Source organism: Vigna umbellata, chromosome 3 (assembly GCF_029865625.1).
Source record: "Vigna umbellata cultivar VRB3 chromosome 3, Vumbellata_1.0, whole genome shotgun sequence".
In the NCBI taxonomy this organism is placed as follows: domain Eukaryota; kingdom Viridiplantae; phylum Streptophyta; class Magnoliopsida; order Fabales; family Fabaceae; genus Vigna; species Vigna umbellata.
This window is the reverse complement of record NC_142167.1, coordinates 24,540,056-24,565,480: the sequence shown is the minus strand read 5'-3', so window position 1 is coordinate 24,565,480 and position 25,425 is coordinate 24,540,056. Positions and strand designations below refer to the sequence as shown.

At 34.8% G+C, this 25,425-nt stretch overlaps 2 protein-coding genes and 1 long non-coding RNA gene across 3 annotated transcripts; 1 reads left to right on the top strand and 2 right to left on the bottom strand.

The window, feature by feature from the left end:
* Positions 1-5,082: 5,082 nt before the first annotated feature.
* Positions 5,083-8,823, bottom strand: LOC124847116 (protein trichome birefringence-like 19). The gene is made up of 2 exons (XM_047324514.2): positions 8,126-8,823; positions 5,083-5,902 (listed from the first exon to the last, which is right to left on the bottom strand). Exons 1-2 carry the CDS (start codon positions 8,747-8,749, stop codon positions 5,120-5,122), a joined length of 1,407 nt encoding a protein of 468 aa, XP_047180470.2. The 5' UTR covers positions 8,750-8,823; the 3' UTR covers positions 5,083-5,119.
* Positions 8,824-13,385: 4,562 nt separating this feature from the next.
* Positions 13,386-14,940, bottom strand: LOC124820956 (uncharacterized). The gene is made up of 3 exons (XM_088109511.1): positions 14,683-14,940; positions 14,153-14,598; positions 13,386-13,659 (listed from the first exon to the last, which is right to left on the bottom strand). The coding sequence occupies exons 1-3, from the start codon at positions 14,938-14,940 to the stop codon at positions 13,386-13,388; spliced, it is 978 nt and encodes a 325-aa protein (XP_087965637.1).
* A 3,841-nt stretch (positions 14,941-18,781) lies between these two features.
* On the top strand, positions 18,782-20,756 carry LOC148202044 (uncharacterized). Its single transcript, XR_015784798.1, has 2 exons — positions 18,782-20,278; positions 20,372-20,756. It is a non-coding gene; the product is annotated as an uncharacterized LOC148202044 (long non-coding RNA).
* Positions 20,757-25,425: the final 4,669 nt, after the last annotated feature.

Here is a 25,425-nt window from a genome sequence, read left to right as displayed (position 1 = left end):
GTGGATCTAAAATCTAGATACCACCAGATAAGGATGAAGGAGGCCGATATACCCAAAACAACCTTTAGAACTCATTTAGGACATTATGAGTTCTTAGTAATGCCCTTTGGCCTCACAAATGCTCCGACCACCTTTCAAGACATGATGAATTCATTGTTGAGACCGTTCTTGAGGAAGAGTGTGCTGGTATTCTTTGATGACATCTTGGTGTACAGTAAGTCATGGGGGGATCACAAGAAACACCTTAGGCATGTGCTGGAAGTGCTAGAACAACATCAGCTGTTTGCCAACAAGAAAAAGTGTGATTATGGCAAGAGGAACATTCGGTATTTGGGACACATGATATTAGAAAAGGGGGTAGAGATGGATGGAGACAAAGTGTCTGCAGTGACCGAATGGCCAACACCCAGTTGCATTAAAGAGTTAAGGGGGTTTTTGGGGCTCATCGGATATTACAGGAGATTTGTAAGGAATTATGGGAAAATTGTCCGACCTCTCACGGATCTTTTGAAGAAGGGGAAGTTTGAGTGGACAACTGTAGGAGAAGAAGCCATGCAAGCTCTTAAAAAGGCAGTGACCACTGCTCCTGTTCTTGCTCTGCCAGATTTTTCACAGCCTTTCAAAGTTGAATGTTATGGTTCGGGGAAGGGAATAGGAGCAGTATTGTCACAAAATAAGAGGCCCATAGCTTATTACAGCAAGGCGTTATCAGAAGGTTCATTGGGCAAGTCAGTTTACGAGAAGGATTTGATGGCCCTGGTGTTGGCCATTCAACACTAGCGTCCGTATCTATTGGGAAAGCGTTTCTGTGTTTTTACAGATCAGAAAAGCTTGAAGTATTTGTTGGAGCAACGCATAATAACTCAAAACCAGCAAAATTGGTTAGCAAAACTCATGGGATATGAGTTTGATATATATTATAGAACGGGTGCTTCAAACAGGGTGGCAGACAGATTGTCTAGGAAAGGAGAAGAAGGGAAAGACGGGGACAAGACGTTACAAGTGATAACCAGGCCATATTGGCCTGATTTTCAAGAGATAATAAAGGAAGTGGAGAAGGATGAAGGGCTGAAAAAGATAATTGAAGAGATAAAGAATGATCCCGATTCCCATCCTGCTTACACAATGGAGAACGAGATGTTACATTTTAAGGAAAGACTCGTGCTTTTAGAAAAGTCTGAATGGATACCAAAGATTTTAGCAGAATTCCATGATTCTACTATAGGGGGACATTCGGGGGTATATAGAACGTATAGAAGACCTGCCCAGGCTTTTCATTGGAAGGGTATGAAGAAGAGGGTGACAGACTATGTAGCTTCCTGTTTGGTCTGCCAACAACACAAATATATGACATCATCTCCTCAGGGACTTCTGCAGCCATTGCCTATTCCCAAGGCAATCTAGGAAGAAGTAAGCATGGATTTTGTGGTTAAGTTGCCAAAATCTCAGGGGTTTGAAACGATAATGGTGGTGGTGGATAGGTTGAGCAAATATGGGCACTTTATTCCCATAAAACATCCTTATACAACAAAGGTAATTGCAGAAATCTTCGTAAGGGAAGTGGTGTGCCTGCAGGGGATACCAATGTCAATTGTTAGCGACATGGATCATCTTTTTATCAGTACATTTTGGAAGGAGCTTTTTAGAATTCATGGCACCAAATTAAGAATGAGCACCGCATACCACCTAGAAACGGACGACCAGACTGAGGTACTGGAAACCTATTTACGGTGTTTCTGTTCAGAACAACCTAAGGCTTGGAACACAGTGTTACCATGGGCTGAATACTGGTATAATACCAGTTATCAAGGGGTGGCAAAATGCACTCCTTTTGAAACAATTTATGGCAGACCCCCGCCAACATTAACCAGATTTATTCCAGGAGCAACATTGGTAGAAGCGGTGGCACATGACTTGTAGATGCAGGATGAATCTATCAATCAGCTAAAACATCACCTGGCTAGAGCCCAAGAGCGGATGGTGTAGTATGCGAATAGAAAGAGGAAGGAGTCCATTATAAAAGAAGGGGATTGGGTCTTCCTTAAGATAAGACCCCATAGGCAAGTGTCAATGCCAACTAGGCTGCATCCCAAGCTATCTGCTCGATACTACGGACCTTTCTTGATTTAAAAACAGGTAGGTCCAGTGGCTTTTAAATTGTAGCTGCTAGTGACCACCAGAACACACCCGATTTTTCATGTATCACAATTGAAGAAAGCTGCGGGGGAGAATAAGGTGGAAGGGGAATTGCTAGAGGAACTACAGGTGGAAGGTCTATTATATAAACCTTTAAAGGTATTACATAGGCGAGACAAAAATCAACAAGGAAAGGAGGTATCCCAAGTTCTGATCCAATGGCAAGAGGGTGGAGTAGAAGGAGCAACTTGGGAAGAGGAACTGTACATCAAGCAACAATTTCCGAATTTCAACCTTGAGGACAAGGTTGCTGAGATGGAGGGGGTATTGGTAGGGAAATAAAAGTATATGTAAGGAGAAATAAAGGCGGGAAGGAGAAAATGTTCGTTAGAAATTAGGAGGAAGTTTCTGTTAGAAGTTTGTTAAAGGGAAAGGAGAGTATAAATAATTGTTAGTGGAAAATGATAGGGGGAATGAGATTAATAATTGTTGTTGACTGGAACATTAGTCTAGTGGAGGGAGATCGAGCTTCCTTAGGAGGGATTACTATACAATTGTATTCTTGGTTCATTGAATAAGAGAAGTATAATCTGTTGGTGTGGTTGATTTGCTTTCTTGACTTCTTGAATTAAGAAATCTAACAAGGAGTGTGTTTGATATTTCACATCAATTGTACATATGGCCAATGTAGAGCTTATACAAGGTTGGACAATTCTCACCTTATACATTTCAGGATGGAGTTAGGTTCCCAGTCCAAATTCAAGAGGTAGGTGCTTAACTACGAGTAAACATAAAAAACAAAAAAAATTAAAAGATTTTCCCAACCTTAATGCTTGAGTAATTTCCTTTATTACATCCTTATCAAGAGGAACCCTCCTTTAGCCACCTTTCTAATTTTGTCCTTAAGGTCATCAAATCTACAAAGAATAATAAACAGATGATGGCCAACTTTGAAACATAATTCTAAAGAACGAAAAGTGGAAAGTAAATACAAACAAAATGGATTTACATTTTCTTATGTTTCTTTTTCTGATTTTCCAACTCTGCTTTCTTATGAGATAACATAACTCTATCATCTGAATCAGCAGTCATGATACTCTTCTCCCGATTGACAGCCCTAATCTTTTGATCTACACTATATATCTCATTTTGCATTTGACGTATATTGGGTTCAAATTGTCTTTGAGATAGTTGACTTCCTTCCTCTCAATCTCACTTCTCTACAAACACTATATTGGGAAGCAACTCTGTTTTTATAAATTGCCCAGGACAACGCTTAGCACACATGGGGCTCCAAATGCAGAGTTTTCATTCTTAGGTGGGTTTTCTTTTGTGGTTCAAGCCTCATGCTTTGGTGCTACAACCCTGAGATAACTTCTTTAGAAATGAGTTTTCGTGACTTAACTTCAGATTTAATACTTGATGTTTCCTTTTACAATGAGTTTGCTTGTGTAGCTTAAGCCTCAATTTTTCCGCTCAGTTGCACAGACATCACTTTTGTCCATAATTACTTAAATTTCATCTATTTTCTTTATTTTTTCACTTTGACTCCCCTTTGATATCAAGAATTGCAAAAAAAGCTAAACTGGAATGATTTGTACAAAATTTTAACAAAATCAAAGTAATATAAGTGCCAAATCCCTTTTAAAATTAATTCATATTGAGCACTTATCAAATATATGTCTAAGAATTCTAGGACTGAACTACAAGGGATGCTCATTTTTATAGAAAATCTAAGTGTTGCTTCAGCTCCAATGGTGTTGGTCAGCCATGAGGATTCATTCTTAGGTGGGTTTCCTCCATCCTTGGGCTTCCAGCTTGGTGTTATAGCAATGGAGCTTTTCTTTCCAAGTGGGTTTTTACTTGAGGCCCACCTGTCATTCTGGAGCTTTGCATTCTACATGTTTGGCAAAATGCTTGAACGACTACATCATTTTGGTTTTGGGTATTTATTTGGAATTTCATCTCAGTTGCCTCTCAATTTGCTAGTCAATGTTAGATTTCAGGAAAATGCTTCTAACATTCGTGTTGTAGATTTCAGATAGACTAGAATTAGGATCACATTATAAAGTATAGGTTGTTGGTTGCAAACCTAGAACATAATAGATTTGTTGAGTCTATTATATAGTCTGCCATTAGCCACAAATATCAAATTTAAGATATTTGGTTTCTGGTGCGACAAGATACATTGGAGATTCCATATCGATAAAAGCTGTTATTGAGTTATAATTCATAATTTGACATGAACCTTCTTTTACATGTTAAATTAAGTCTAAATCCATTTTCTCAAAAAGATCTTTCTGACATAATATCTTTTATAAGGTGAAATTCACATTGTCACACTAAGTATGTTAGTTCCAATTCCTATCTCGTTAGGTGGGTCTGAGTTTGAAAATAATAAGGCTCACATGAAGTTTAATCAATAGAAGATAGTATATTAAAAACACTAAGAAAGTGTGTCGTCATTATTGTTTTTAGTAATTGAAACTTGCTCTTCATTTCACCCACTTACATTGCGGATGATTATCTACCCATAGAAATTGTACATCTGCATGGTTTTTATGTTTTATCATGCAAGCGGGTGTGAGAATTCTTTTCTCAGATTTTGATAGATCTTATCTTCTATGTGTGTGGATATAATCTGGGTTAACATAAATAGGGTTCCTTGAATAATACTATGATAATAACATAAATAATACAAATAAATTGGACATCGGTGCTTGCCAGGCCTAGAGACTCTGAATTGATTTTTCTATTAGAAATATTGAAAATGGAAGGAAGGTGTTAGTTCTCCGGGTAGAAAGAGGCTTCATTTATCGTTTTATATGAAAGATATATAAGAACTTCCATTTTCAACTTTTCTAATAAAAAATCAGTATTGAGTCTATAAAACCTGTTAAGAACAAATCATCTTTATACATCAAATTACAAGACAAGATTTGCCAATTGTAGTTTGAAAAATAATTCTAATTAACAATTGTCTTTAGATGAAATCTTTTTTAGGAAAAGATGTGAGACCTTCCCTTTTCAACGTTTCCAATAGAAAATCAGCCATTGTGTCAATAGGTCCTGGCAAACACCAATGCACACAATCATTAGATACTGTCATATTCTCCTGTGGCCAGTGACCATATTTATCGGGATGACCATCTGGCCTGAGTAACATAGCCTGTGTGGTGTCAAGTAACATGAATTTCAAACCTCTCTTCATAGCTTTTTTCTCAGCACGTTTGAACTCCTCCAATTGTATGGTGTGTAACTCAAGATTGTAGCCCTCTAACCTTGTTTCATTACTCTTAAACGGCTTAGTTCTTATGCAATTCCCACCTTTATCCCACACCCCATTCTCAAAATGAGATGGAGCATACGTTCTAAGAATCGTTACAACCTTGGAGTTTCCTAAATTGACTATGGCTTTATATGCAGTCCTAAAAGCCTTCCCATAGCCACTGTGCCATGTTAGATGCGTCACATTTTCCCATGAACAATATTGACATCCAACGATTTTTTGGTTCTCGTAGAACACTATTGGCCTCAAGAACCACTGTCCTCCATTGATAATAACATAGTCAAACTCTTTAATTTGAGCCGTCCATTTTTCATCAAACTCATCAAGATAAATGTTGATGAGATCACCCTTATCAACTTGTTCAGCTCTAACTAGATAGGGTGACCAAAAAGTAGCCATTGTGAAGTTGTAGTTCGAGTACTGCCATCTTTTGAAGGAAAAGTCATCTGTGTATGATACATCTATGGGCCACTCCGCCTGAAAAGTACAAAAAATTAAATTTTGTAAAATATAAATATAGCTATATATATAATATTTGTATGTAATAGTAATTGTATTGTTTTTAATACAATGCAATGTTGCATAATTGTAATTTTGGTTCTCTAAATATCCCAACTGAGCTGTTTGAATTATGATAATACATACAAATGACTTAGTTTTTTAAGGTTGTAAGGGTGGCAATTAGATGCTCGAATACTCATGAGGTTTTGGTTCTCCAAATTACATCATCACTGTATTCTAATGGAATATTACTAAAATAACATTCAGATCCAATTAACATCATACATTGACTTATTCATAGAACCAAATTGATTTAATTGGAGTAAATAATTAAAATCGTATAATTAGAAAAAATCCAGCTAAATCCATATTGTTAACATATTTATTAACTTGTTGCTAAAACTAATCCTTTAACCATAAAACATAACCGTTCTAAAACTGACTAAAACTAATTAAGAATGGAAAAGTTTAAATATATATTTGGTTGACTATTGAAATTATTATAAACATTTTAAAAATAAATTAAATATAATGCATGACGATTAATAATAAAATTTCCTTTTGCAGCTGTTTTTTGATTCGCATTATTTTAGTATGATATATGTGCATCAACATTTTTATCACATCAAACTAAAACAGTTTTAAAATACACACTTTTTTAAAAGGATATAAATTATTAAAATAATAGAGTTTAGAAATATATAATTTTGTAAGGATACTATTAAAATAATAAGAATAATAATAATGTTGATTGTTTTTGATTGGAAAAGTTATGTAATTCCTTTTAATAAAGACATTCTTTAATTATTGACTTTATTAAATAGAAAAATGTTTTCTATTTATTAAAGGTAAAATTGTCAAGTTATATCATTTTTATATAATGGTATAAACTACTTATTTTATTAAACAAAAGATTATTTGTATTTATTAAAAGATAAAATTATCTAATTAAGATATAACACCAAAAATAGTTACCACACAATATAGATAAACACAAGAAACTTTAATGATTTTAGGAAACTACTAACAACAAAGTAGTTGTCTTAAAAGATTACAAATACTCTTATTATATAATTATAACATTATAAATATAATAAGAAAAAGTTAACTTTACGATTGTATGCATTTTTTTCCATAGCTTTAATAATAAAAAAATTAATAATGTTTCTAGTGACTTGTGTGTTTCTATCATATTTTAACTAATTGAAATACAAGCGTATACATGGTAAATAGTTTTAGTGTTTTGAAATTATGATATTATATTTATTTAATATTATTTTTAAATTATATAATTATTATTGTTATTTTATTAATACCTAGTTCAATAGTTTAATTTAAAACTAATACCTTTTAAAATTTAATTTAGAAATGATAACTTTTTGAATTCACTTTAAAAAAACATTTTTAATAGTGTTACATGTATCTATTTTTAAAGAATACACACACATACATACATACATACATATATATATATAATAGTTGTATCTATTAACTATTCATATCTATAGTTTTGGTTTTAAGCTAAAAATATAACATGTTGATAACTATACGACTAATCATCTAACTAAATTTAGTGACCACATAACATGTATGATTTAATAACAAGTAACTATCGAAGCAGATAAAAAATAAATTTCATACATGCAGCACTATTTTCTAGTTTTGTAGATAATATATATTACAATAACAAGTTGAATTGAATTTTATTAAAATACTATAAAGAAAAATAGAGACTCTTCTTACTTTCTTTGTCCCTTAGTCAAATATTCAACAACTATTAAACTTATTGGTTGTCAAGTACCTTTCCTTTATAATTAATGCATTATAAAAATCAAACTATATATTATCATGAAAATTTTGTTCACTTGCCGGCTAAAGTCTGTCTGTAAACCATTAATTAAAATAAAAAAATTTAAAAGTATAAAAGTTAATCATTTTAATTATATATGAGAATTCTTCATATTAAAATGTATTATATTATCAGTGGAAAAAAAAAACATGAACTGGTGACATATGAATTAAAACATGAGTTGACATGTTGAGATGCATTACTATATATAAACATAAACAAAGACAGAGAAAAAAAGGACAACTATAATTGATATAGAAAATGAAGGAGCAAAATAAAGAAAAGATAATTATGGTAATAACATGATTTTAGAAGTTGAAGATTGAGAAAAGATAGAAGAAGAGACTAACCCTAGATAACAGGCAAATCATGGACTGCATGTGATTTCTGCCAATGGAGTCTCCAACAAAAGCCATTGATTTTCCTCTCATAATTTCTAGAAAGTGAAAAGGGTTGAAGATGGGAAGTTCACACTCATTTGGCTTCCATCTCCACTTCATGAACTCAGAATCTGGTCTTCCATACTTCATGCAATTCTGGTGTTCATGAATTTCCCAACATGTTGTGTTTGTGTAGTATGGTGCTTCAGGATTTGGCACCCATTCCCCACTGAAAATGTCACACTTCTTCAAAGGTTTTGATGCCATGTTTTCTCTCTCATTCCTCAAACTATACCTCATATTTTCTGTATCATTCCTCAAACATGTCTGATCCTTCAAACTTTCTGTCACATTTTTCAGACTTTCTGTCTGATTCTGCAGACTTTCTGTCTCATTCTTCAAACCATAATCAATATCAATAGATAGCCCCAGCCCCGCATTGATCTTCCACAGCAAAGAATAAGAAATTGTGGTGATAAGGAATACGAACAAGGATGAGAATACTACTAGTATTGTAACTTTTTGTGACATTGTTTGTTTTGATCTATTGTTGTTGTTCCCTTTGAGAAGAGGAAATTGGAGAAGAAACTTCATTTTGAAAGAGAGAGAAGGGATTGAGGAGATGAACCAAAAATTAGGTTTTCTCAATCCAAAAGAAGATCACACTAAATTTATCATTTTTGTTGATTGACACTCTTTGCTTTTAAAACCTACATTAAATATTTTAAATTAAATTTTCTCATGTTCCTGTACCTCATAAATTATTTTTATCACCGTATACAATTAATTATTTTTTGTATTGCGTGTAAAACATAAACATCAGAGTGGTCAAATAATATTAATTTCAAAATGGTTTAAAAATGGAATTAATTCTTACAAATGTTTAGTTAGCCCTTGGTTTTGTAGAATTGGGTAATACCACATATAGGAAAAGAATGAAAACTTTATCCAATATAACACTCTTAGTATGTATGTGCTTTTTATTTTTTAAGGAATAAAGAAATTACTTTTTGAGTTTTCAAAATTTAATAGTTTTTAAAATTCCCTAATTTTCCTCCTTTAATTAAAGTAAAATGGAATTTTTTTATAGTTTTTCTTTTGGAAAAAAAAGACCAGGTGTCATAATCCTTGAAGAGAAACAAATCAGTGGGATTTGGGGGAAAATTGATAAGTGGTTTTCGAGAATGTTTACATTTTGGTAAGATTTTAGAAAACTTAATTTACTTTTGGAATTATTTTAAAAATATAAATGATTTCTTTTAATATTCTTACAACAGGTAGGTCTTGTGATTTACAAATCTTTACAGAAAAAAAATTGTTGGATATTTTTAATATAAGCCGTGTTTTTCTTTCTATAATTTACAAGGCTCAAATTCGAAATTTGTTTAAGAAAATTAAGTACAGTATTATTCATATTAATAACTTGTTGGTATTTATTTTTTTTAATGATATTTACAAAAAACACAGTATTTAGTAACATTTTTAAGTATCAGGAAAATCATTAAAAATAAATCACTGTACATAAATTTATAAGTATTATAACAAGTGTAATATGTTTAGTATACACTTGGTTACACAACATTTACAATATTTTTATTGTTTGCATGATTTTGTCATTAATATAATTAATTAAATAGAAAATCTTTAATCACACGCAAGGGCAAATAGTAAATGATCATTAAACAATAATTCTTCCATATAACTTTTCATCAACAATTTAAAATAAATATACAATTTAAGTTAATGCAATAAATATAAGTGAACAATTGTCAATTTGAATCAATACTTCTATTAAGTATTTGATTTCTAAAATTTTCCTACATTCACTTTTGTATTGTTTCTCTCTAATCATTTTTCTAATGTCATTTTTTTATTACTTTCATTTTATTATTTCTTTTTACATGAGAAAATATATTCATATACTTACGTAAGCTTTTCCGTTTTTATATATGTTTTTTCCATGTCTTTATTACATAAAAAATATTACATCATATAGTGACATAATTTAAGGAATGTGTGATCTTATAACAGATTTTTCTTTGATTTTTTTTTTTATATTCAACTTCTTAGGATTTTAATATTTTTATGGACTAAACTTGTTTTTTAGTATTAAATTCATAATTTTTTATTAGTAGTCTAAATTTATTAACAAATCACTTATACTTATATAATTATAAATAATTAATGTTATTAGATGATGACAAAGAAATTGACAATCTTAAGATAAAGAAAGACAACTTTCTTTTTTACATTGTCATCATTCTTTCAATGAGTTATATATTGTATGAAATATTTTCTTCCACAATTTCAGGAACTCATATTTGGTAGGGTGAATATATTTGCGCTAAACAGTGCATTAAGTTTATTGACTTAGTTGTTCAATGTAATGTCACATCTCACAGCTGAATTAGTACTAACTATCTTAGATTGTAAACAAAACCAAACATCAGTTTACTTTGTTACATTTATAAAAGCTGTCATCTTACAAAAAAATCATAATCAGAAATTTTATTACAGGTACCTTTGAGAGTGTGTGTGCCTTTCCTCTGTCTCTGATCTTCACCTCCATTGTTCTCCAGTGCTCTCTCTCTCTCTCTCTCTGCCTTCTCTCTAAACGCACTCATATTTTGTTCTTTCTCTCTCATGACTCTCTCTAGACTTAATAAACTATTCATAAAACATTTTAATATATACACATATATAACTATTTTTTTTTTCAAAAATAAAAGTATTCTCACTTCATAAGAAGTTTAAAACAAAAATACATACATACATCTATAACAATTATTCAAAAAAGAAATTCTGTACAAAATATAAAACATTTTCTTCTTATCTTTCCTCTACACTCATTGCTAAAGTCTTTCCATCCGAAACATCTTTTACTCTTGTGAAACACACTTTCATCACAAATGAAATAACACGATGAACACATAGGATAATTTAGTATTTTTTTAACCTATTATTTTATTAAAACAACTTCAAACACTTTTCTTCCATATATTTAAATATTATTTTAGCTTTCATTTTGAAAATTTTGCCCTATCAAAAATATACTTCTCCAAAAATCTCATTCTGAAAGTCTCCCAATAGACCACTTCAACTCTTGCTTCCATCGTCTGTTTTGTTCCCATCCATCAAAACTTTGTTTTACTAGATAACAAATATGTGACAAACACCAAATTCTACTCGTGGAGACATGAGGTTTCCTTAGAGATCTTTTCTCTGAGCTACATGTTAGAAGTGGACTTTAAGCCTAACTCAACCTCACAAAACCGGTTTGTAGGGTGAGGTTTGCACCCACTTATAAATTATAAATTGGTCTTATCTCTAGTTGATGTGGAACTTCCAACACACCCTCCTCACTCCAAGGTATATACATCTCGAGCGTGGGATCAGACATTTTTAATGGGTGGTCCGATAGCGGCCCGATAGTGGGTTGAACAATATGCCCAGCAAACAACAAATTATCGCTAGGATAGGCTCTAACCATGGCTCTGATACTATGTTAGAAGTGGACTTTAAGCCTAACTCAACTCCACAAAACCGGCTTGTGGGGTGAGGTTTGCACCCACTTATAAACTATGAATTAGCCTTATCTCTAGTCGATGTCAGACCTCCAACACTACAAATTAGCTTGGTCAGGTTACATTGCCACTAAGCTTTGGTGGGTTGTGTTTCATAAACTCATTCAGTCTCATATACTCCTAAAACTAACTAGAAAAAGCAACCATTGTAGCATCCTAGGAATCTCCCACTACTGCATATACATTTGGTGGTTTTGAGCCATAATCAGATTTTGTTGTTGAATAACACTTACCACCATCTCAATAGCTTATCTTAGAGGAAGGTTAGGGTGGGGTAGGAGGTCTAGGATCTAAAAGCCATTTTAATATAACATAAAAGAAAGATTTTGAAATATCTCAAAATTCTAAGAGATTCAAAAAATTGCTAAACACACAACATGCACAATCAAAACATATAAACTTGCGACCTGGGTTATGATACCAAGTTTTTGGATCAAGTGCTTACCATCATGTCAAAATCTATAATTGATATCTAGAGTGAAATTCTTTCAACTTAAGAATTTAATAGCCAGACCACAAGGATTTGATTTTGACTTGTTCTACCTTGGCTTTTACCATGAGTAGTGTTGTCAAAATAGGTTAGAATTCGTGGGTCAACTCAGTTCATCACGGTTTTGAGCCGGGTTAAGTTTAAAAAAAATGATTTTTTTATACGGACCAATTTTCAACCCAACCTATTTAAAACTCGGCTCACTTGGGTTCAACCCATGGTGAGTCGGGTTGACTCATCAATGCACCTAGTTTAATTTAATTATTAATTATTTTATGTTTCAATATTATTTGTTAACATTTTTTTATTGTATTGTAAATGAGAATAAAGAAAAATATGTTTAAGAGAGAAAAATATTATAAATTTATCCATTCAAGACTCAAATGTTATAAATGGATAAGTGAAACAAAAATTATCAATATTATAAACTTATTTATTTGTTTTTTAAGTTTGTTTTTTGATTACATTTGAGTTGTATGTTACTTTTTTTTATTTTGAATTCTCTTTGGAGTTTAACATCATTTTATAGTGAAATTTATTTAAATTTGAATTACAAAAAAAAATTGTATTTTTTTATTTTAAAAAAATATAACTAAGTGAGCCAGTGAGCCAGTGATGTCAACCCATTTAACCCACCAACCCGTAGTGGACCGAGTTTGAATTTTTTGGCTCGCTAATAAATGAGTCGGATTGGATTTGGCTCACTAAGTAGCAAAATGGTAGGCTGGACCGGGTCGAGTTGAGTGACCCGTTTTGACAACACTAACCATGAGATAACTTATGTCATATGCAACATTAAAGATAATATCTTTTAATGTTGTACTTTATTTTGTTATTTTTGTTGATAATTTTTCAAGGAATTTATGGGTTTGATGACAAAAGACTAAGTAATGGAGAAGTTCAAACAACTTTTATGCTTGGGATTATCAATAGTGGGATCATACAGTTTATACCCTAGTAGAATGATATATAACCAAAATTAGAGGCACCCCTTTATCATCTAACTTTTTTCTTAACTAATCTGGAACATACTTATAACTCAGAGAATAAAAAATTTTCAAATGGGTAACACATGGTTTTACCTCAAACCATGCTTCCTCTGGTGTAATACCTTTCTGCCTTTTAGTTGGAGATCTGTTCAGGATATAAGTGGTTGTCAACACAACCTCAAATTTGGGAGACCCTTGCTTTTCAGCATACATCTGACCATATTTAAAATGGTTTTGTTCTTCCTCTCTGCAGTACCATTATGTTGTGGGGTATAAGGAGGGATAATCTCATGTTCTATACCCTCTTCTTCACAAAAATTTTTGAACTCCATGGAGGTATACTCTCCTTTTCCATCTGTCCTCATAATTTTAATCTTTTTCTCACTCTGCCTTTCCACCAAACTCTTGAATTTTGTGAGAATTTGCAGTTCCTCACTTTTTCTGGATAGCAAGTATGTCCAACATTTACTAGTTAAATCATCAATAAATAGAAAAAAATACCTGCTGCCTCTAAGTGTTTTAGTTTGAAACCATACCTAACTTCTTTGTTATCCTTTGAGGCAAGAATTTTTGAAAATTTCCCCTAGTTTGCTTGCATTGAGCACATTCTTTACATACTACTTCAGGAATTTTAACCATAGGCAAGCCTTTAACCATCTCTTGTTGACTAAGTTGATATAAATCTCTAAAGTTTAGATGTCCAAACCTCAAATGACATAGTCACTTTGTTTTGTTTTCAGAAACAGCAAAGCATTGATGTTTGACAACATTCATTACCACACGAAATGTCCCATTTTAAGACAAATGTGCTTGAATGATTAGTCTTTTATTTTGAGAAACAATAATGAGACAATTATCCTCTATTTTCATCACAAATCCCTTTTGGAGCAGTTGGCCTAGATTTAGTAGATTTGTTTTCTGCCCTAGTACATACAACACTTCATCAATCACAACTTCTCTTCCATCACTAACTCTCAAACCAACTCTACCAGATCCATCTGTTGTGAGACTCCTGTCATAAGAAAACTTAATCCTCCCTTGCATGGTTTTCTTCATTTTGACAAACCACTCCTTCTTCCTAGTCATATGTGTTGAGCATCCAGAATCCAAGTACCAAACTACATCATTTGACTGGTCTTCATTTGTGTTGGCCATTAACATTACAACCTCTGAATCTGAAGTGTCGTCTTGTGCAAGATGCACTCTTTCTTTCGGTTTGTTCTTTGCTCCATCCCCTTTCCAACATTCTTTGGGAAAATGGCCAAAATGTTTACAGTTATAGCACCTTACCTTCTTTTTATCAAACTTCCACTCCTTATCTTCATCAGATTTCTTCTTTTGGCCTTTTACAGGATCACTAGAATCTTCACTCTGCAATTCCTGTGATTCCTTGTGCTTGGTGCTATTTTTATCACCCTTCTTGAACCCTTTCTTACCTTTTTATTGAGATTGAGCTTGAAGCACTTGTTCTTGGCAGTGTCTTCTCTCATTAATAGGTTGTTCATGTTCCTCTAATGAATGCTGGAGTTCTTCAATCTCCAAGGTCTCCAAGTCACGTGTTTCTTCAATATCCACAACAACATGATCAAATCTTGGGGTTAGGGATCTCAAAATTTTATCCACCACATATTGATCTATAATTCCATCTTTACATGCCCTCATAGCATTAACCAGCTCCTGCACCTTGTCAAAATATTCTGCCACAAATTCACTTTCATCCATGGTGAGAATTTTAAACTATCTTCTCAATGTATGCAATCTCACTTTCTTGTTCTTGTCACCATCCCCATATGTCTTCACCATTATCTCCCAGATTTCTTTAGCAATGCCAGGCCTTTGAGATCTTGTTAAAGATCTTTGGACTGACACACACTGGTAAAGAAGAAATCATGCCTTACTGTCTAGTTTTTGTTGTATTTTCTGGTTTCTTTTATCTTCTTCAGTAGCCTTTGAACTCGACTCAAGCAGACCTTCATTTATCACATCTGCAACATCTTGGAAACCAAATATGGCTTGCATCTTGATGTGTCAGTCATCAAACAACTTGCCATCAAACGCTAGAAGTGGCCCCTGTATTCCTTCAAAGCCTGTCATATTCTTCTTGATTAAATCTTGAAGCTTCTTGGACCTCTTTATTGACCTCTAAGGATTTATCACTTCCAAAGAACACTTCTTTCTACAGTGTACCACACTCTTCCAGACTTATCACACCCACAGCTTCACAAAGATCTTTTGTAGTTAAGCTCTTGATACCATCTAAGGTTCCAAAAAAAAGAAAGAAAAGAGAAAAGCTCCAGGGGAAGAGGGAAATAGAGAAAACGAAGAGGAGAGAAAGATCAGACATAGAAAAAGCTCTCAACAAGGTACTCTGTAATGGTTCTATATACTGTGTATTACTTCTGAATGAAGTTTACATATTTATACATAGACTAGGCTCTTCTATTACTCGTTTTTGGTTTTGACCGCTCGGTCTCATTGTGACCGTTCGGTCGTGTGCTTTCGGTTTTGACTTTGGCTGTGTTGTTCGGCCTCTTCTGCTGATGACCGCTCGGTCTTTCTGTTATGTTTGTTTTAGTCGCTTGGATTGGCTATATATTGTAGCCTATCTTTGCGTTCTCAAATTAATTCAATCTCAAAGATTATTCAGACCATTTCTCTCTGTTTTTCTCTCTGTTTTTCTCTCTTGTGTTTTTTCTTCTCTGGGTTCTGGATTTTTTTCTGTTTCTCTGTTTCACGCGAACCCAACAGTTGGCGCCCACCGTGGGGCTGTGAATCAAGAAATTCCAGAAACAATGGCAACCAAGTTCGAAGTAGAGAAATTCAATGGATCAAATATTGCATGGAAAGAAGAGAAAGGCTATTGGTGTATGAATTTGTTCCCAATAAAAGCCTCGATTTCTTCATATTTGGCAAGTCAAAATTAAGGAACCGAACCAACTATTCTTCATTTATAAACATTCTAACTCATTGAGAATATCGTATCTTGGCTTTGGTTTGTAGATGAAGTTGGGGCGGGCACAATTGGATTGGGAAAAGCGACACAAAATCATAACAGGCATAACTAGAGGTCTTCTTTATCTTCACGAGGATTCACGTTTGACGATCATTCACTGTAATCTCAAAGCAAGTATCATTCTTTTAGATACCGAGATGCATCCAAAGATATCAGATTTTGGCATGGCAAGATTAGATTTTGGAGTTCAATGTTTCAAAAATTGTTATTAAAGTGTTAGACCAAACTAGAGACAAAATGTTTTGAGTTACCACAAAAAGATCGAACATCAGTAGATCGAACAAACAAAGAAAAAGAGAGCCAAAACCGGAGAGCCAAGATCGAACACAGTCTTACCTTGACGGTCAATGCGGGAGCGCATCAGAGCACCTCGAACTCGCTAAACCCACAAATGCCTCGACGCCTCCACCTCGATGCCTCAACCTCGACGTCTCCACCTCGACGCTCCACCTCGTAGAAGAAAACGAACACGAAGCCAAGCAAGAAGAGAAGACGAACACGAAGCCAAGCCAAAGAAGAAGCCAAGCAGGAGAAGATTGTGGTAGGGTAGGGTTTGGGGGAAATTTTGATGAAGACGGGGAGAAGGTTTTAGGGTTTGAAAGTATCTAAAACTAGAACAGATGTCACTAGAACGAATGACCGAAGGCGCAGGGAAGGGGATATGGGTTCGTAAGTATTATAAAATTTAAAAACAATTAGGGGCGGTTTGTGCATAAATCGCCGGGAATTATTCGGGGTTTCCAAAACCGCCGGAAAATAACCCCTCCTAAAATTAATTATTTTTGTAGTGATTAAACGAAGTTAGAATATTACATGATATAAAAAAAGTGTGAACATAATAACATACAAATATATTTGACATATTATGTGTTGTAAGTCTTATACCCCTCTCATATTTGAGTCATTATATTAGGATTTGAAGGATATAGAGAAAGTTGCACACGATACTCATATTGAGGACTATAATATACTAAATTATTAATAAATTAATTTACTAAATTATTTAATAAATTCCTATGATGCTACACAAGCTTTTATGAATAAATTATTTACTAAATTATTAATTGTATTTTAATTCAAACAATATAAAAGAATAAACAACAAAGATTTTTTTTAAAATTTTAAGAATGAATTATAGTTTATAAATTTTTTATTTCATTTTATTAGTATATTTTAAATTAATAACCAATAAAATAATTAATTCACACACATCATTATTTCCAAGACACGTGACTCTAAAGATCAAGATCTTGACCAAGTCCTTCACTACCATCATTATTTTTAGGAAAATGTTTTTTTAACAACTCTTTTTTAACAATTTTTTTACAACGCAGACGTGACGACTTAGGATTGGTTCATTTCAAATATTTTTCTGAAAACAAATTCAAGCAGACCAATAAAACAATGGCACGTGGCCCGTTATTAAAAAGTTGTTAAAATTTGTTGTTAAAATATCAGGATCCTTATTTTTAAGATATGTGATTCTAAAGATTAAAGTTGGACACTACACTCATGTTAATTTTTGTAATGCTTCATGCATCTTCTTTCTCCCTGAATTTGGACTCAGTAGATCAGACTAATTAATAGAAATTGGGAAAAAATAACATGAAAGATGGATAGAAAGAAATTAAAAGAATAGAACTTATTGAGGAGTAGAACAGAAATGGAAAATAGAATTCTCTTCAAGGAATTTCTCCTCCACAAAGGATTACTCCTTCTCCTTTTCACTTGAAAAAATTTACAAAAATAACTCTCGCCAAATCTAAGTCCTTATTTACAATCAAACTAACTAGCTAACTGGTCCAACTAATTAATATAGTAATGGATTACCAGCCTTCTTTATTCATTTCTCATTATGCATCCTAGCAACAACAAGGGGTGATAGTGTTTAGTGTCTACCACAACAACAAGAAACCAGATGGATAAACAAGCAGTTGAACCAAAAGAGGAACTCACAAGATGCTCCAAGGCCTCCTTAGCCCCTTCCTGGCCACAACTGCCTCTCTAGCACGGCGATCCGCATCGAAGCGCGTCGCAGCAGCAGCCTTGCTCATGGAGAGGGCCACGATCCGTGTAGTGGCAACGAGGAACTTGGAAGATTGGACATCTACTGCTCTAGTCTTGCGGTCGGGGGACTGAAGAAGGTGAAGTTGGCGTTGAGACAAATAGGACAAAAGAAAAGTGGCATGGACTCAACAACGGTGGTGGAGGGGAAGGCACAAGATTGGTTAGCGATGGAGGGGAAGCGGACACACATGAGGCGGTGGTGCAGAGTGAGGAGAGAGTTCGTGGAGATCGAACGTGGAGACCACAGCGCTGGGAACCGAATATAGACCTTGGGAATCGAATAAGCCTCTCTTCTGAAGAATGGGGAACCGAATACAAATAAATGGGAATCAAATACAGGTTCCCTTCTTCTTCTTTATACGGCTGGAACCGAATATGGATTTCTTGGAACCAAATACAGTTTCATATTCTTCATCTTCTTCAGCTTTAAACACGTGTGTTCTTTATCAATCACTTTTTTCTTATCTTCATATGGCCATCAACCTTATCTTCTTCATCTACCACCAACTCAGCAGCACAAAAAACAACAAATATTTGCCTAAAATCGATTATGTCAACACCCAATTTCGTCCGGGTGACTAAATAATATAGGTCTTTCTTTTTTATTGTATCTTATTTTATTTTATGTTTTTTTTTATGATTTTTATTCTGTTTTTATTATTATTTGATTTCGTTTTTTTTATTATTTCATTTGATTTTTTTATATGAGTATTTTTAAAAAAAGAAAGCGAAAAGAAATAAAAAGAAAAAAAGGAAGCGGGACACGCCAGGTACACTCACACCCAATTCTGAAAAAGAAAAAAAAGAGAAATTGTTCCTCCCTGAAGCACACTGACACACGCTCCCTTTCGGCTCTCCACCCCTGCTCCTCTGTCCCGTAACCACCCCCAACCACGTACCTTTTCACTCCCAACTCCATTACCTCCAGATCCAGGATTCACCTCTGACCATTTTTTCTCCATTGCCTTCAACACCCATCAGCTTCATCCGAGGCCTCCATAACCTTGGAGCTACACCTCCGTTCTTTTCACACAGCGTCTTCGTTATCACCCTTCATAATTCCTCACCAAACCAGGATTCACCTCACACACTCCTATCACATTCTTACATTTCACCTCTATAGCATCACGCGCATCACACCAATAACCCATATCCCCCACCTACCACGCACAACCTCAGATCACCTTCACCATTTTTATTCACTGAATTCATCATCCATCATTGACCGCACACACAACTCTCAATTCCTTTATTCACTCGCATAGCGCCTTCCTCATCATTAGTGCATCTTTCATTTTCCCTCCCATCTTCTTCAGCACAGTCAAAGCCAGAGAACCCATCATTTTCCCACCTTCCATTCACACATCAGGACCCTCACCCTCAACCTACAAAACCAAATCACATTATTTGCTCCGGTATTCACTCACTTACACTCGCATCATTCGCACACAGAATATAGAATATCGGAACAAAACGTCGCACACACCCAGAGTTAGTCAATGGTGGATTTGCCACAATCAATCTCAGCGAGTGGTGCGTCCTTTGGAGTTTCTTCTGTCTCAGCAGCAAAGGATCGAAGAATAGCGTCTGTGGAGCATTACGAGCCAGTCTAGAGGGGAGGAAGGTTGTGGTGTTGGGAGTAGCGAAAGCGAAGAAGGAGAAGACGTTGGAGAGCATATGGAGGATGCTAACGGAGGGGCGAGCAATGTCGTTAACTAGGCATTTGAAGAGTGCGAAGACGTGGGAGACGTAGGGGACACCGTTGAGGGATTTGAACGGTGGACCTGTGATGCAGAAATCAGAGACGTTTGTTGGGAGGGAGAAAAAACGCGTCGACGGGGCTGAGGAAAGAGCCATCGCTGAATCGGGAATAATTGAACCGCCTCGCTTGGGTCCGCTGCTAGTTTCCTCTCAAGTCAGATCTTATACCTTCTTCTACCGTTCCCGGCATAAATGAGGGTAATCCCCTTCCGTTCTCAGGTAAGTCTGATTTTCCCCTTTTCCTTGCCATCTATTCATGTTTTACGTCCTTTATCTTTATGAATTTGTCTCTCTCGTGTTCATTGTTTACAGTTCTGTTTGATAATGGTTTAAATCTGGTGTTCTGCAATTGACGTTTATGGGGGAATGTGATTTTAATTAATACTTTTCTTTTTTATATGAGATCTGTGAGTTTTTGTATGAGATGGAATGAAGCCTATCTAGAAGTTGGTGGTGAGACACGTTTCAATGGGAGGAAAGATATTTTTGGTTGTTAAAGTAAATTCAAGGGATTCGTTCATTGATTTTGTAACTTGATTCGTTTTATGAATTGTACTGGTTAGATTAAGTATAATTTTGTGCTTTATTCGTTGTTTTCTTTTCTTGTTTTCTCTTGTTCACTGGTGGCATGTTCGTGATTATTTAAACGTGAATTTTCTCTGTCTGTGTCGATTTCATGGATGGATGGGTTCGTGCATTTTCTAAGTTTATTTTTGTGGTTACTGAGTTTATGTTTGATGGGATATTCTCTACTTTTGTGTTGATGGATGGGATCCCTGCAACATTCAATTTAATAAAACTTATTTTCATCTAAAAAAAACAAGTCATAAAAATGGTAAAAATAAATAAAAAAGGGGTAATAAAGGAAGAATTTGGTTCTTCTGTGGTTTATGTTTTGATAAATATGTGAGGATGGGACGTGCGCTTCTTATTCCAATGTGATGGCAGCACCCAATCTCATAACATGGATCTCCTTACGTTTACAAAAATTAATAATAAAAATCATAAAATTATAAAAAAATAAAAAAGAGGTTTTTTTTAACTACTTTGTATTATCTTAATAATTATTCTAGTTTTAATTTCTTTTCCATTTCAGGCTTTTTCATTTGCGTAAATATTATTATTACTTTATTGTTTTATTTTAATTAATTAGGTAAATATCGTTATTATATTAAACCCTTATGTAAATATAACTATTATTCTTATAATTTTATATAGCAAAAATTACGAAAAGAAAACGAAGAGCAAAAATAAAAAAAGCTGAATGGAAAAATTAAAAATTTAAATAATGGTATGAGTGCTCATGCGATCGTCCGCATCAGTCTAACATTCAATACCCTCAGATTTCTTAAATAAGTAAATATTCGGTTAAGCACACGTGTGATCGTTCGCATCGTCCTTGTGCTAAAAACATTTTCTCTTTCTTAAACAAAAAATTACAAAAAATATTTTTTAAAGGTTAAGCACATGTGTGATCGCACGCATCGTCCTTGTGCTAAAAACCTTTTATGTTTATTTTATAAAAATACCAAAAAAATAATATTTTAAAGGTTAAGCACATGTGTGATCGCACGCATCGTCCTTGTGCTAAAAACCTTTTATGTTTATTTTATAAAAATACCAAAAAATAATATTTTAAAGGTTAAGCACATGTGTGATCGCACGCATCGTCCTTGTGTTAAAAACCTTTTCTGTTTATTTTATAAAAATACCCAAAAATAATATTTTAAAGGTTAAGCACATGTGTGATCGCACGCATCGTCCTTGTGCTAAAAACCTTTTCTGTTTATTTTATAAAAAATACCAAAAAATAATTTTTTAAAGGTTAAGCACACGTGTGATCGCACGCATCGTCCTTGTGCTAAAAACCTTTTTTGTTTATAAAAATACCAAAAAAATAATATATAAAATCTTCAAAAGCTAAAAACATCAACACTTTCAAACAACAAAAACAATCTTTTGCCCAGAACTACGTGATCCTTGATTCTCCACCAAGAGTGGAGATACGTAGGAGCAGGGCTAGTCCTTGTCAGGTTCATTTTCCCAAAAATCCAAATTTATCCGTAATCATTTTCTCAAACAAATCTCTCAAACTTTTTCAAAAAAGAACTACGTAACCCTGATTTCTCATTTTGAATGAGAATACGTAGGAGCAAGGTCAATCCTTGTCGGGCCCAAAAAACTAAAAAATATATTTTGTTTCTTTAGAGTTTTATTTTAGGGGGTAGTTAAACATTTTGAAAACCACATCATATTCGCATATTTAGTTAAAGGTACTGCCTTAGGGCAGGCGTTGTGGGGTGCTAATACCTTCCCCACGCGTAACCGACTCCCGAACCCAATCTTTGGTTTTCGTGGACCGTGCTTTATCGTTTTATGGTTTTTCCGTAGTTTTCCAAAATAAATTATGGTGGCGACTCCAAATCTCTTTTCTAAAATCCAAAACCGTTTCCTTTTTTTGGATCGTCGTCCCGTCGCGATTCCGGTTGCGACAGATGGCGACTCCACTGGGGACTTTTTTTAGAGAGTCAAGCCATTTAACTATATGCGCGAATTCAATGTGGTTTTTCTTTATGTTTTTCTTCCCTTTTTCTTTATCTATCTTTGATATTTGAATAATCGCATGTGAATAAATTTGCTTGTTGGATACTGAACCCTAGGGTAGAAACCATGTTTATATCTGCCTGGGAATTTTTCTGGTTGTTTTGCAGGTGAGGGTTTGGGTATGCATTGCATTCTCGCTTCACACACGCACCTTATGCATATCATGAGTGAGGCCCTATACCCGGGTCTGAGCGCAACTTAGAATTAGAGGGGTTGTGTAGCGGTGTCACTCTGGGATGTACTTCCTGTTTGGCTATCGTGAGAACCCCAGCTAGAGTCTGTTCTCTTCATTTGTGTCTTCACACCTAGTTGATTACTCGACTGTTGTGGAGATGCTATGAAGGGGGCCATAGCTCTAGTGACCGTCGACCTTTAAGTTTAGGGAACCATCCTGGTGAGATTGCATATGGTTGACCTCGAATCCGAAGCGTTGAACCTTATCTAGGGCACAAAGGGAGATGTGTGCAGTCTTATAACCCTCATTTTTGCTTAATAAAATCCAATAACTTGTACATATCACTATATCTTTTGATACATTTTGTTTTCTTTCCTTTCTTTTTCTCATGCATTTTTATGGTCTTGTCACTGGTTCTAGTCGTGAAATTATAAGTTTGTGACTAAGCCTTTGAGATAAAATGGAAATTAACATGAGATATGAAGTCAAGGGGGGTTCAAGTTCAGACAGTTTAAGGGAAAGGTTAGCCATTGAAGTAAGGGAGGGTAATATGGATTGCCTGAGAGAACTGCTGAAGAAAATGAAGACAACCCAAAAGGATGCATTCAGGAAGGAGTATGGGAATTTGTTGAGCCTGTTAGAGGTGGAAGTTCAAACATCGGCCATTACTCTTTTAGCCCAGTCTTATAAACCACCATTGAGATGTTTCACTTTCTGGGATTTCCAATTGGTGCCTATGGTAGAAGAATTCGAGCAAATTTTAGATATACCTCTCGAGGGAAAAATTCCTTACAACTACCTAGGACAGTATACCTCTATCTTGCAACTAGCAAGAATCATGAAAGTACAACCTTGAAGTTGGAGAGTGAATTCATATTTACAACAGGAGGCCTCACTCAAGGATGCCTAGAATGGTTCTTGCATTGATTGACCAGGGAGGAAAAGTGGGAAACATTCATGAATGTACTAGCTTTTATCCACTATGGTGTCTTTCTCTTTCCTAATACCATGGAGTTGATCGACTGTGCTGCCACGAATGTATTTGCGGGATACAAAGTTCGCTCTGTGACGCCGATTCTATCGTCCTAGCTAAATCTTATGGAACCCTTTAGTCAATGCTGTGAGCCAAGGAGAAGGAAGAGGTTACATTGTCTACCAATGTTGTATCTGTGATTCATCTCTCGCATGAGTAAGGGAGCCTTGAATGCTACAGGTCTTGTGGAGGAGTTACTACAGTTTAAACCAGAAATTGAAGGAGCAAATGAATGGGTGCAGCTTTGCGCAAGCTTATAAAGAGAACATTAATTGCGTGTTTTTCTTGGCAACAAAGATCGTGTATCATTCACGATTGCGGGAGTTATCCTGATGTCCTCCTCATGGGTATCTGATGTTGCATTAATTACAATCCTATGTGTCAGCACAAAAAAAAACAATTTTGGGTATCCTGTGAGAGGATCGCCAACGCCTGCATCTCGGGCCACATTGCAAATCTTATGAGGAATGAACCTTTGCTAAAGTGCTTCATCAAGTTAAGAACGCTTGGGGCAATGTTGTTCGCTTCAAGGGAGACCCAAGATCACGGACTTTTAATAAATAGCCAATGAATCGCAGAGATGGTTAAGACAATCAAATTGTCATTCGAGTTAATTTCTCCTTACCCAAACTGTGAAAGGCAACTTCATAATGCTGAGCAGCGAATGAAAGCAGCAGTTGAGAAACTGGAAAAGAATGTTAGCATCAAGCTAAAAAGGAGACATCCATAAAAATGATTGGGATGAAAGAGTATGTCATTGAACAAGGACAAGTTACAAAGAATTGGAAGAGAAGTCTCTCACAGCTAGCTTCCCTTGCCTATGAAGCCATTGAAGGCGTCCCTAAGTTCTTAGCTGATGCTGAGTCTGTAATGTTAATCATCAGCCCGCCTAAGGGGATTGAACTTTCCTCAATTGTTGCAAGAACTGACTAGAGAAATGAAGAATGTGATGGCTAAGGCCCGAGATGGTTGACCAAGACTTTCTATGCTTCACATTTTGTGAACTTCTGGATTGGTGGATGTTTCATTGTTTGAACCAACCTATTGACTATGTTTCATGTTAATTTCCAAACTATACCGGGGCAATGTTTCACAGATTTATAATTTTCGACAAGAGTATTTGAACTACATTGTCTCTTCTTTTTCTGTTCATTTCTTAATTTGTTTCATCCAATAAAAAAAAAAAACAAAAACAAAATACGGTTAAACATCCAAGATACCCTAAAGGACTCGAACCAGTTACCAAATCTTGGAGAACCAAGGAAGAGTTCGAGAAGGGATGAAAGTCGGTGTCCAACAATTGAATGAGCAAATGAGTTGAATTCTAGAGCTTCTGAATGCCTTGCAAAGCCGTGTAGATTCGCGCGCATGAGCGCAACAAAGAGTTCCAGGAGCACAAACTTCCCCTCCTCTTATGGTCTTCCCTAGAATTACACTACATCCTTGGAAGTGGACTCGAGACAATTTCACACTCAAAAGGCATAAAATAACGCAGTTGAAGGAAGAAACAAGCTTAGGGCAACCACTTTCATGGTCCCTACAGAAATGATTCAG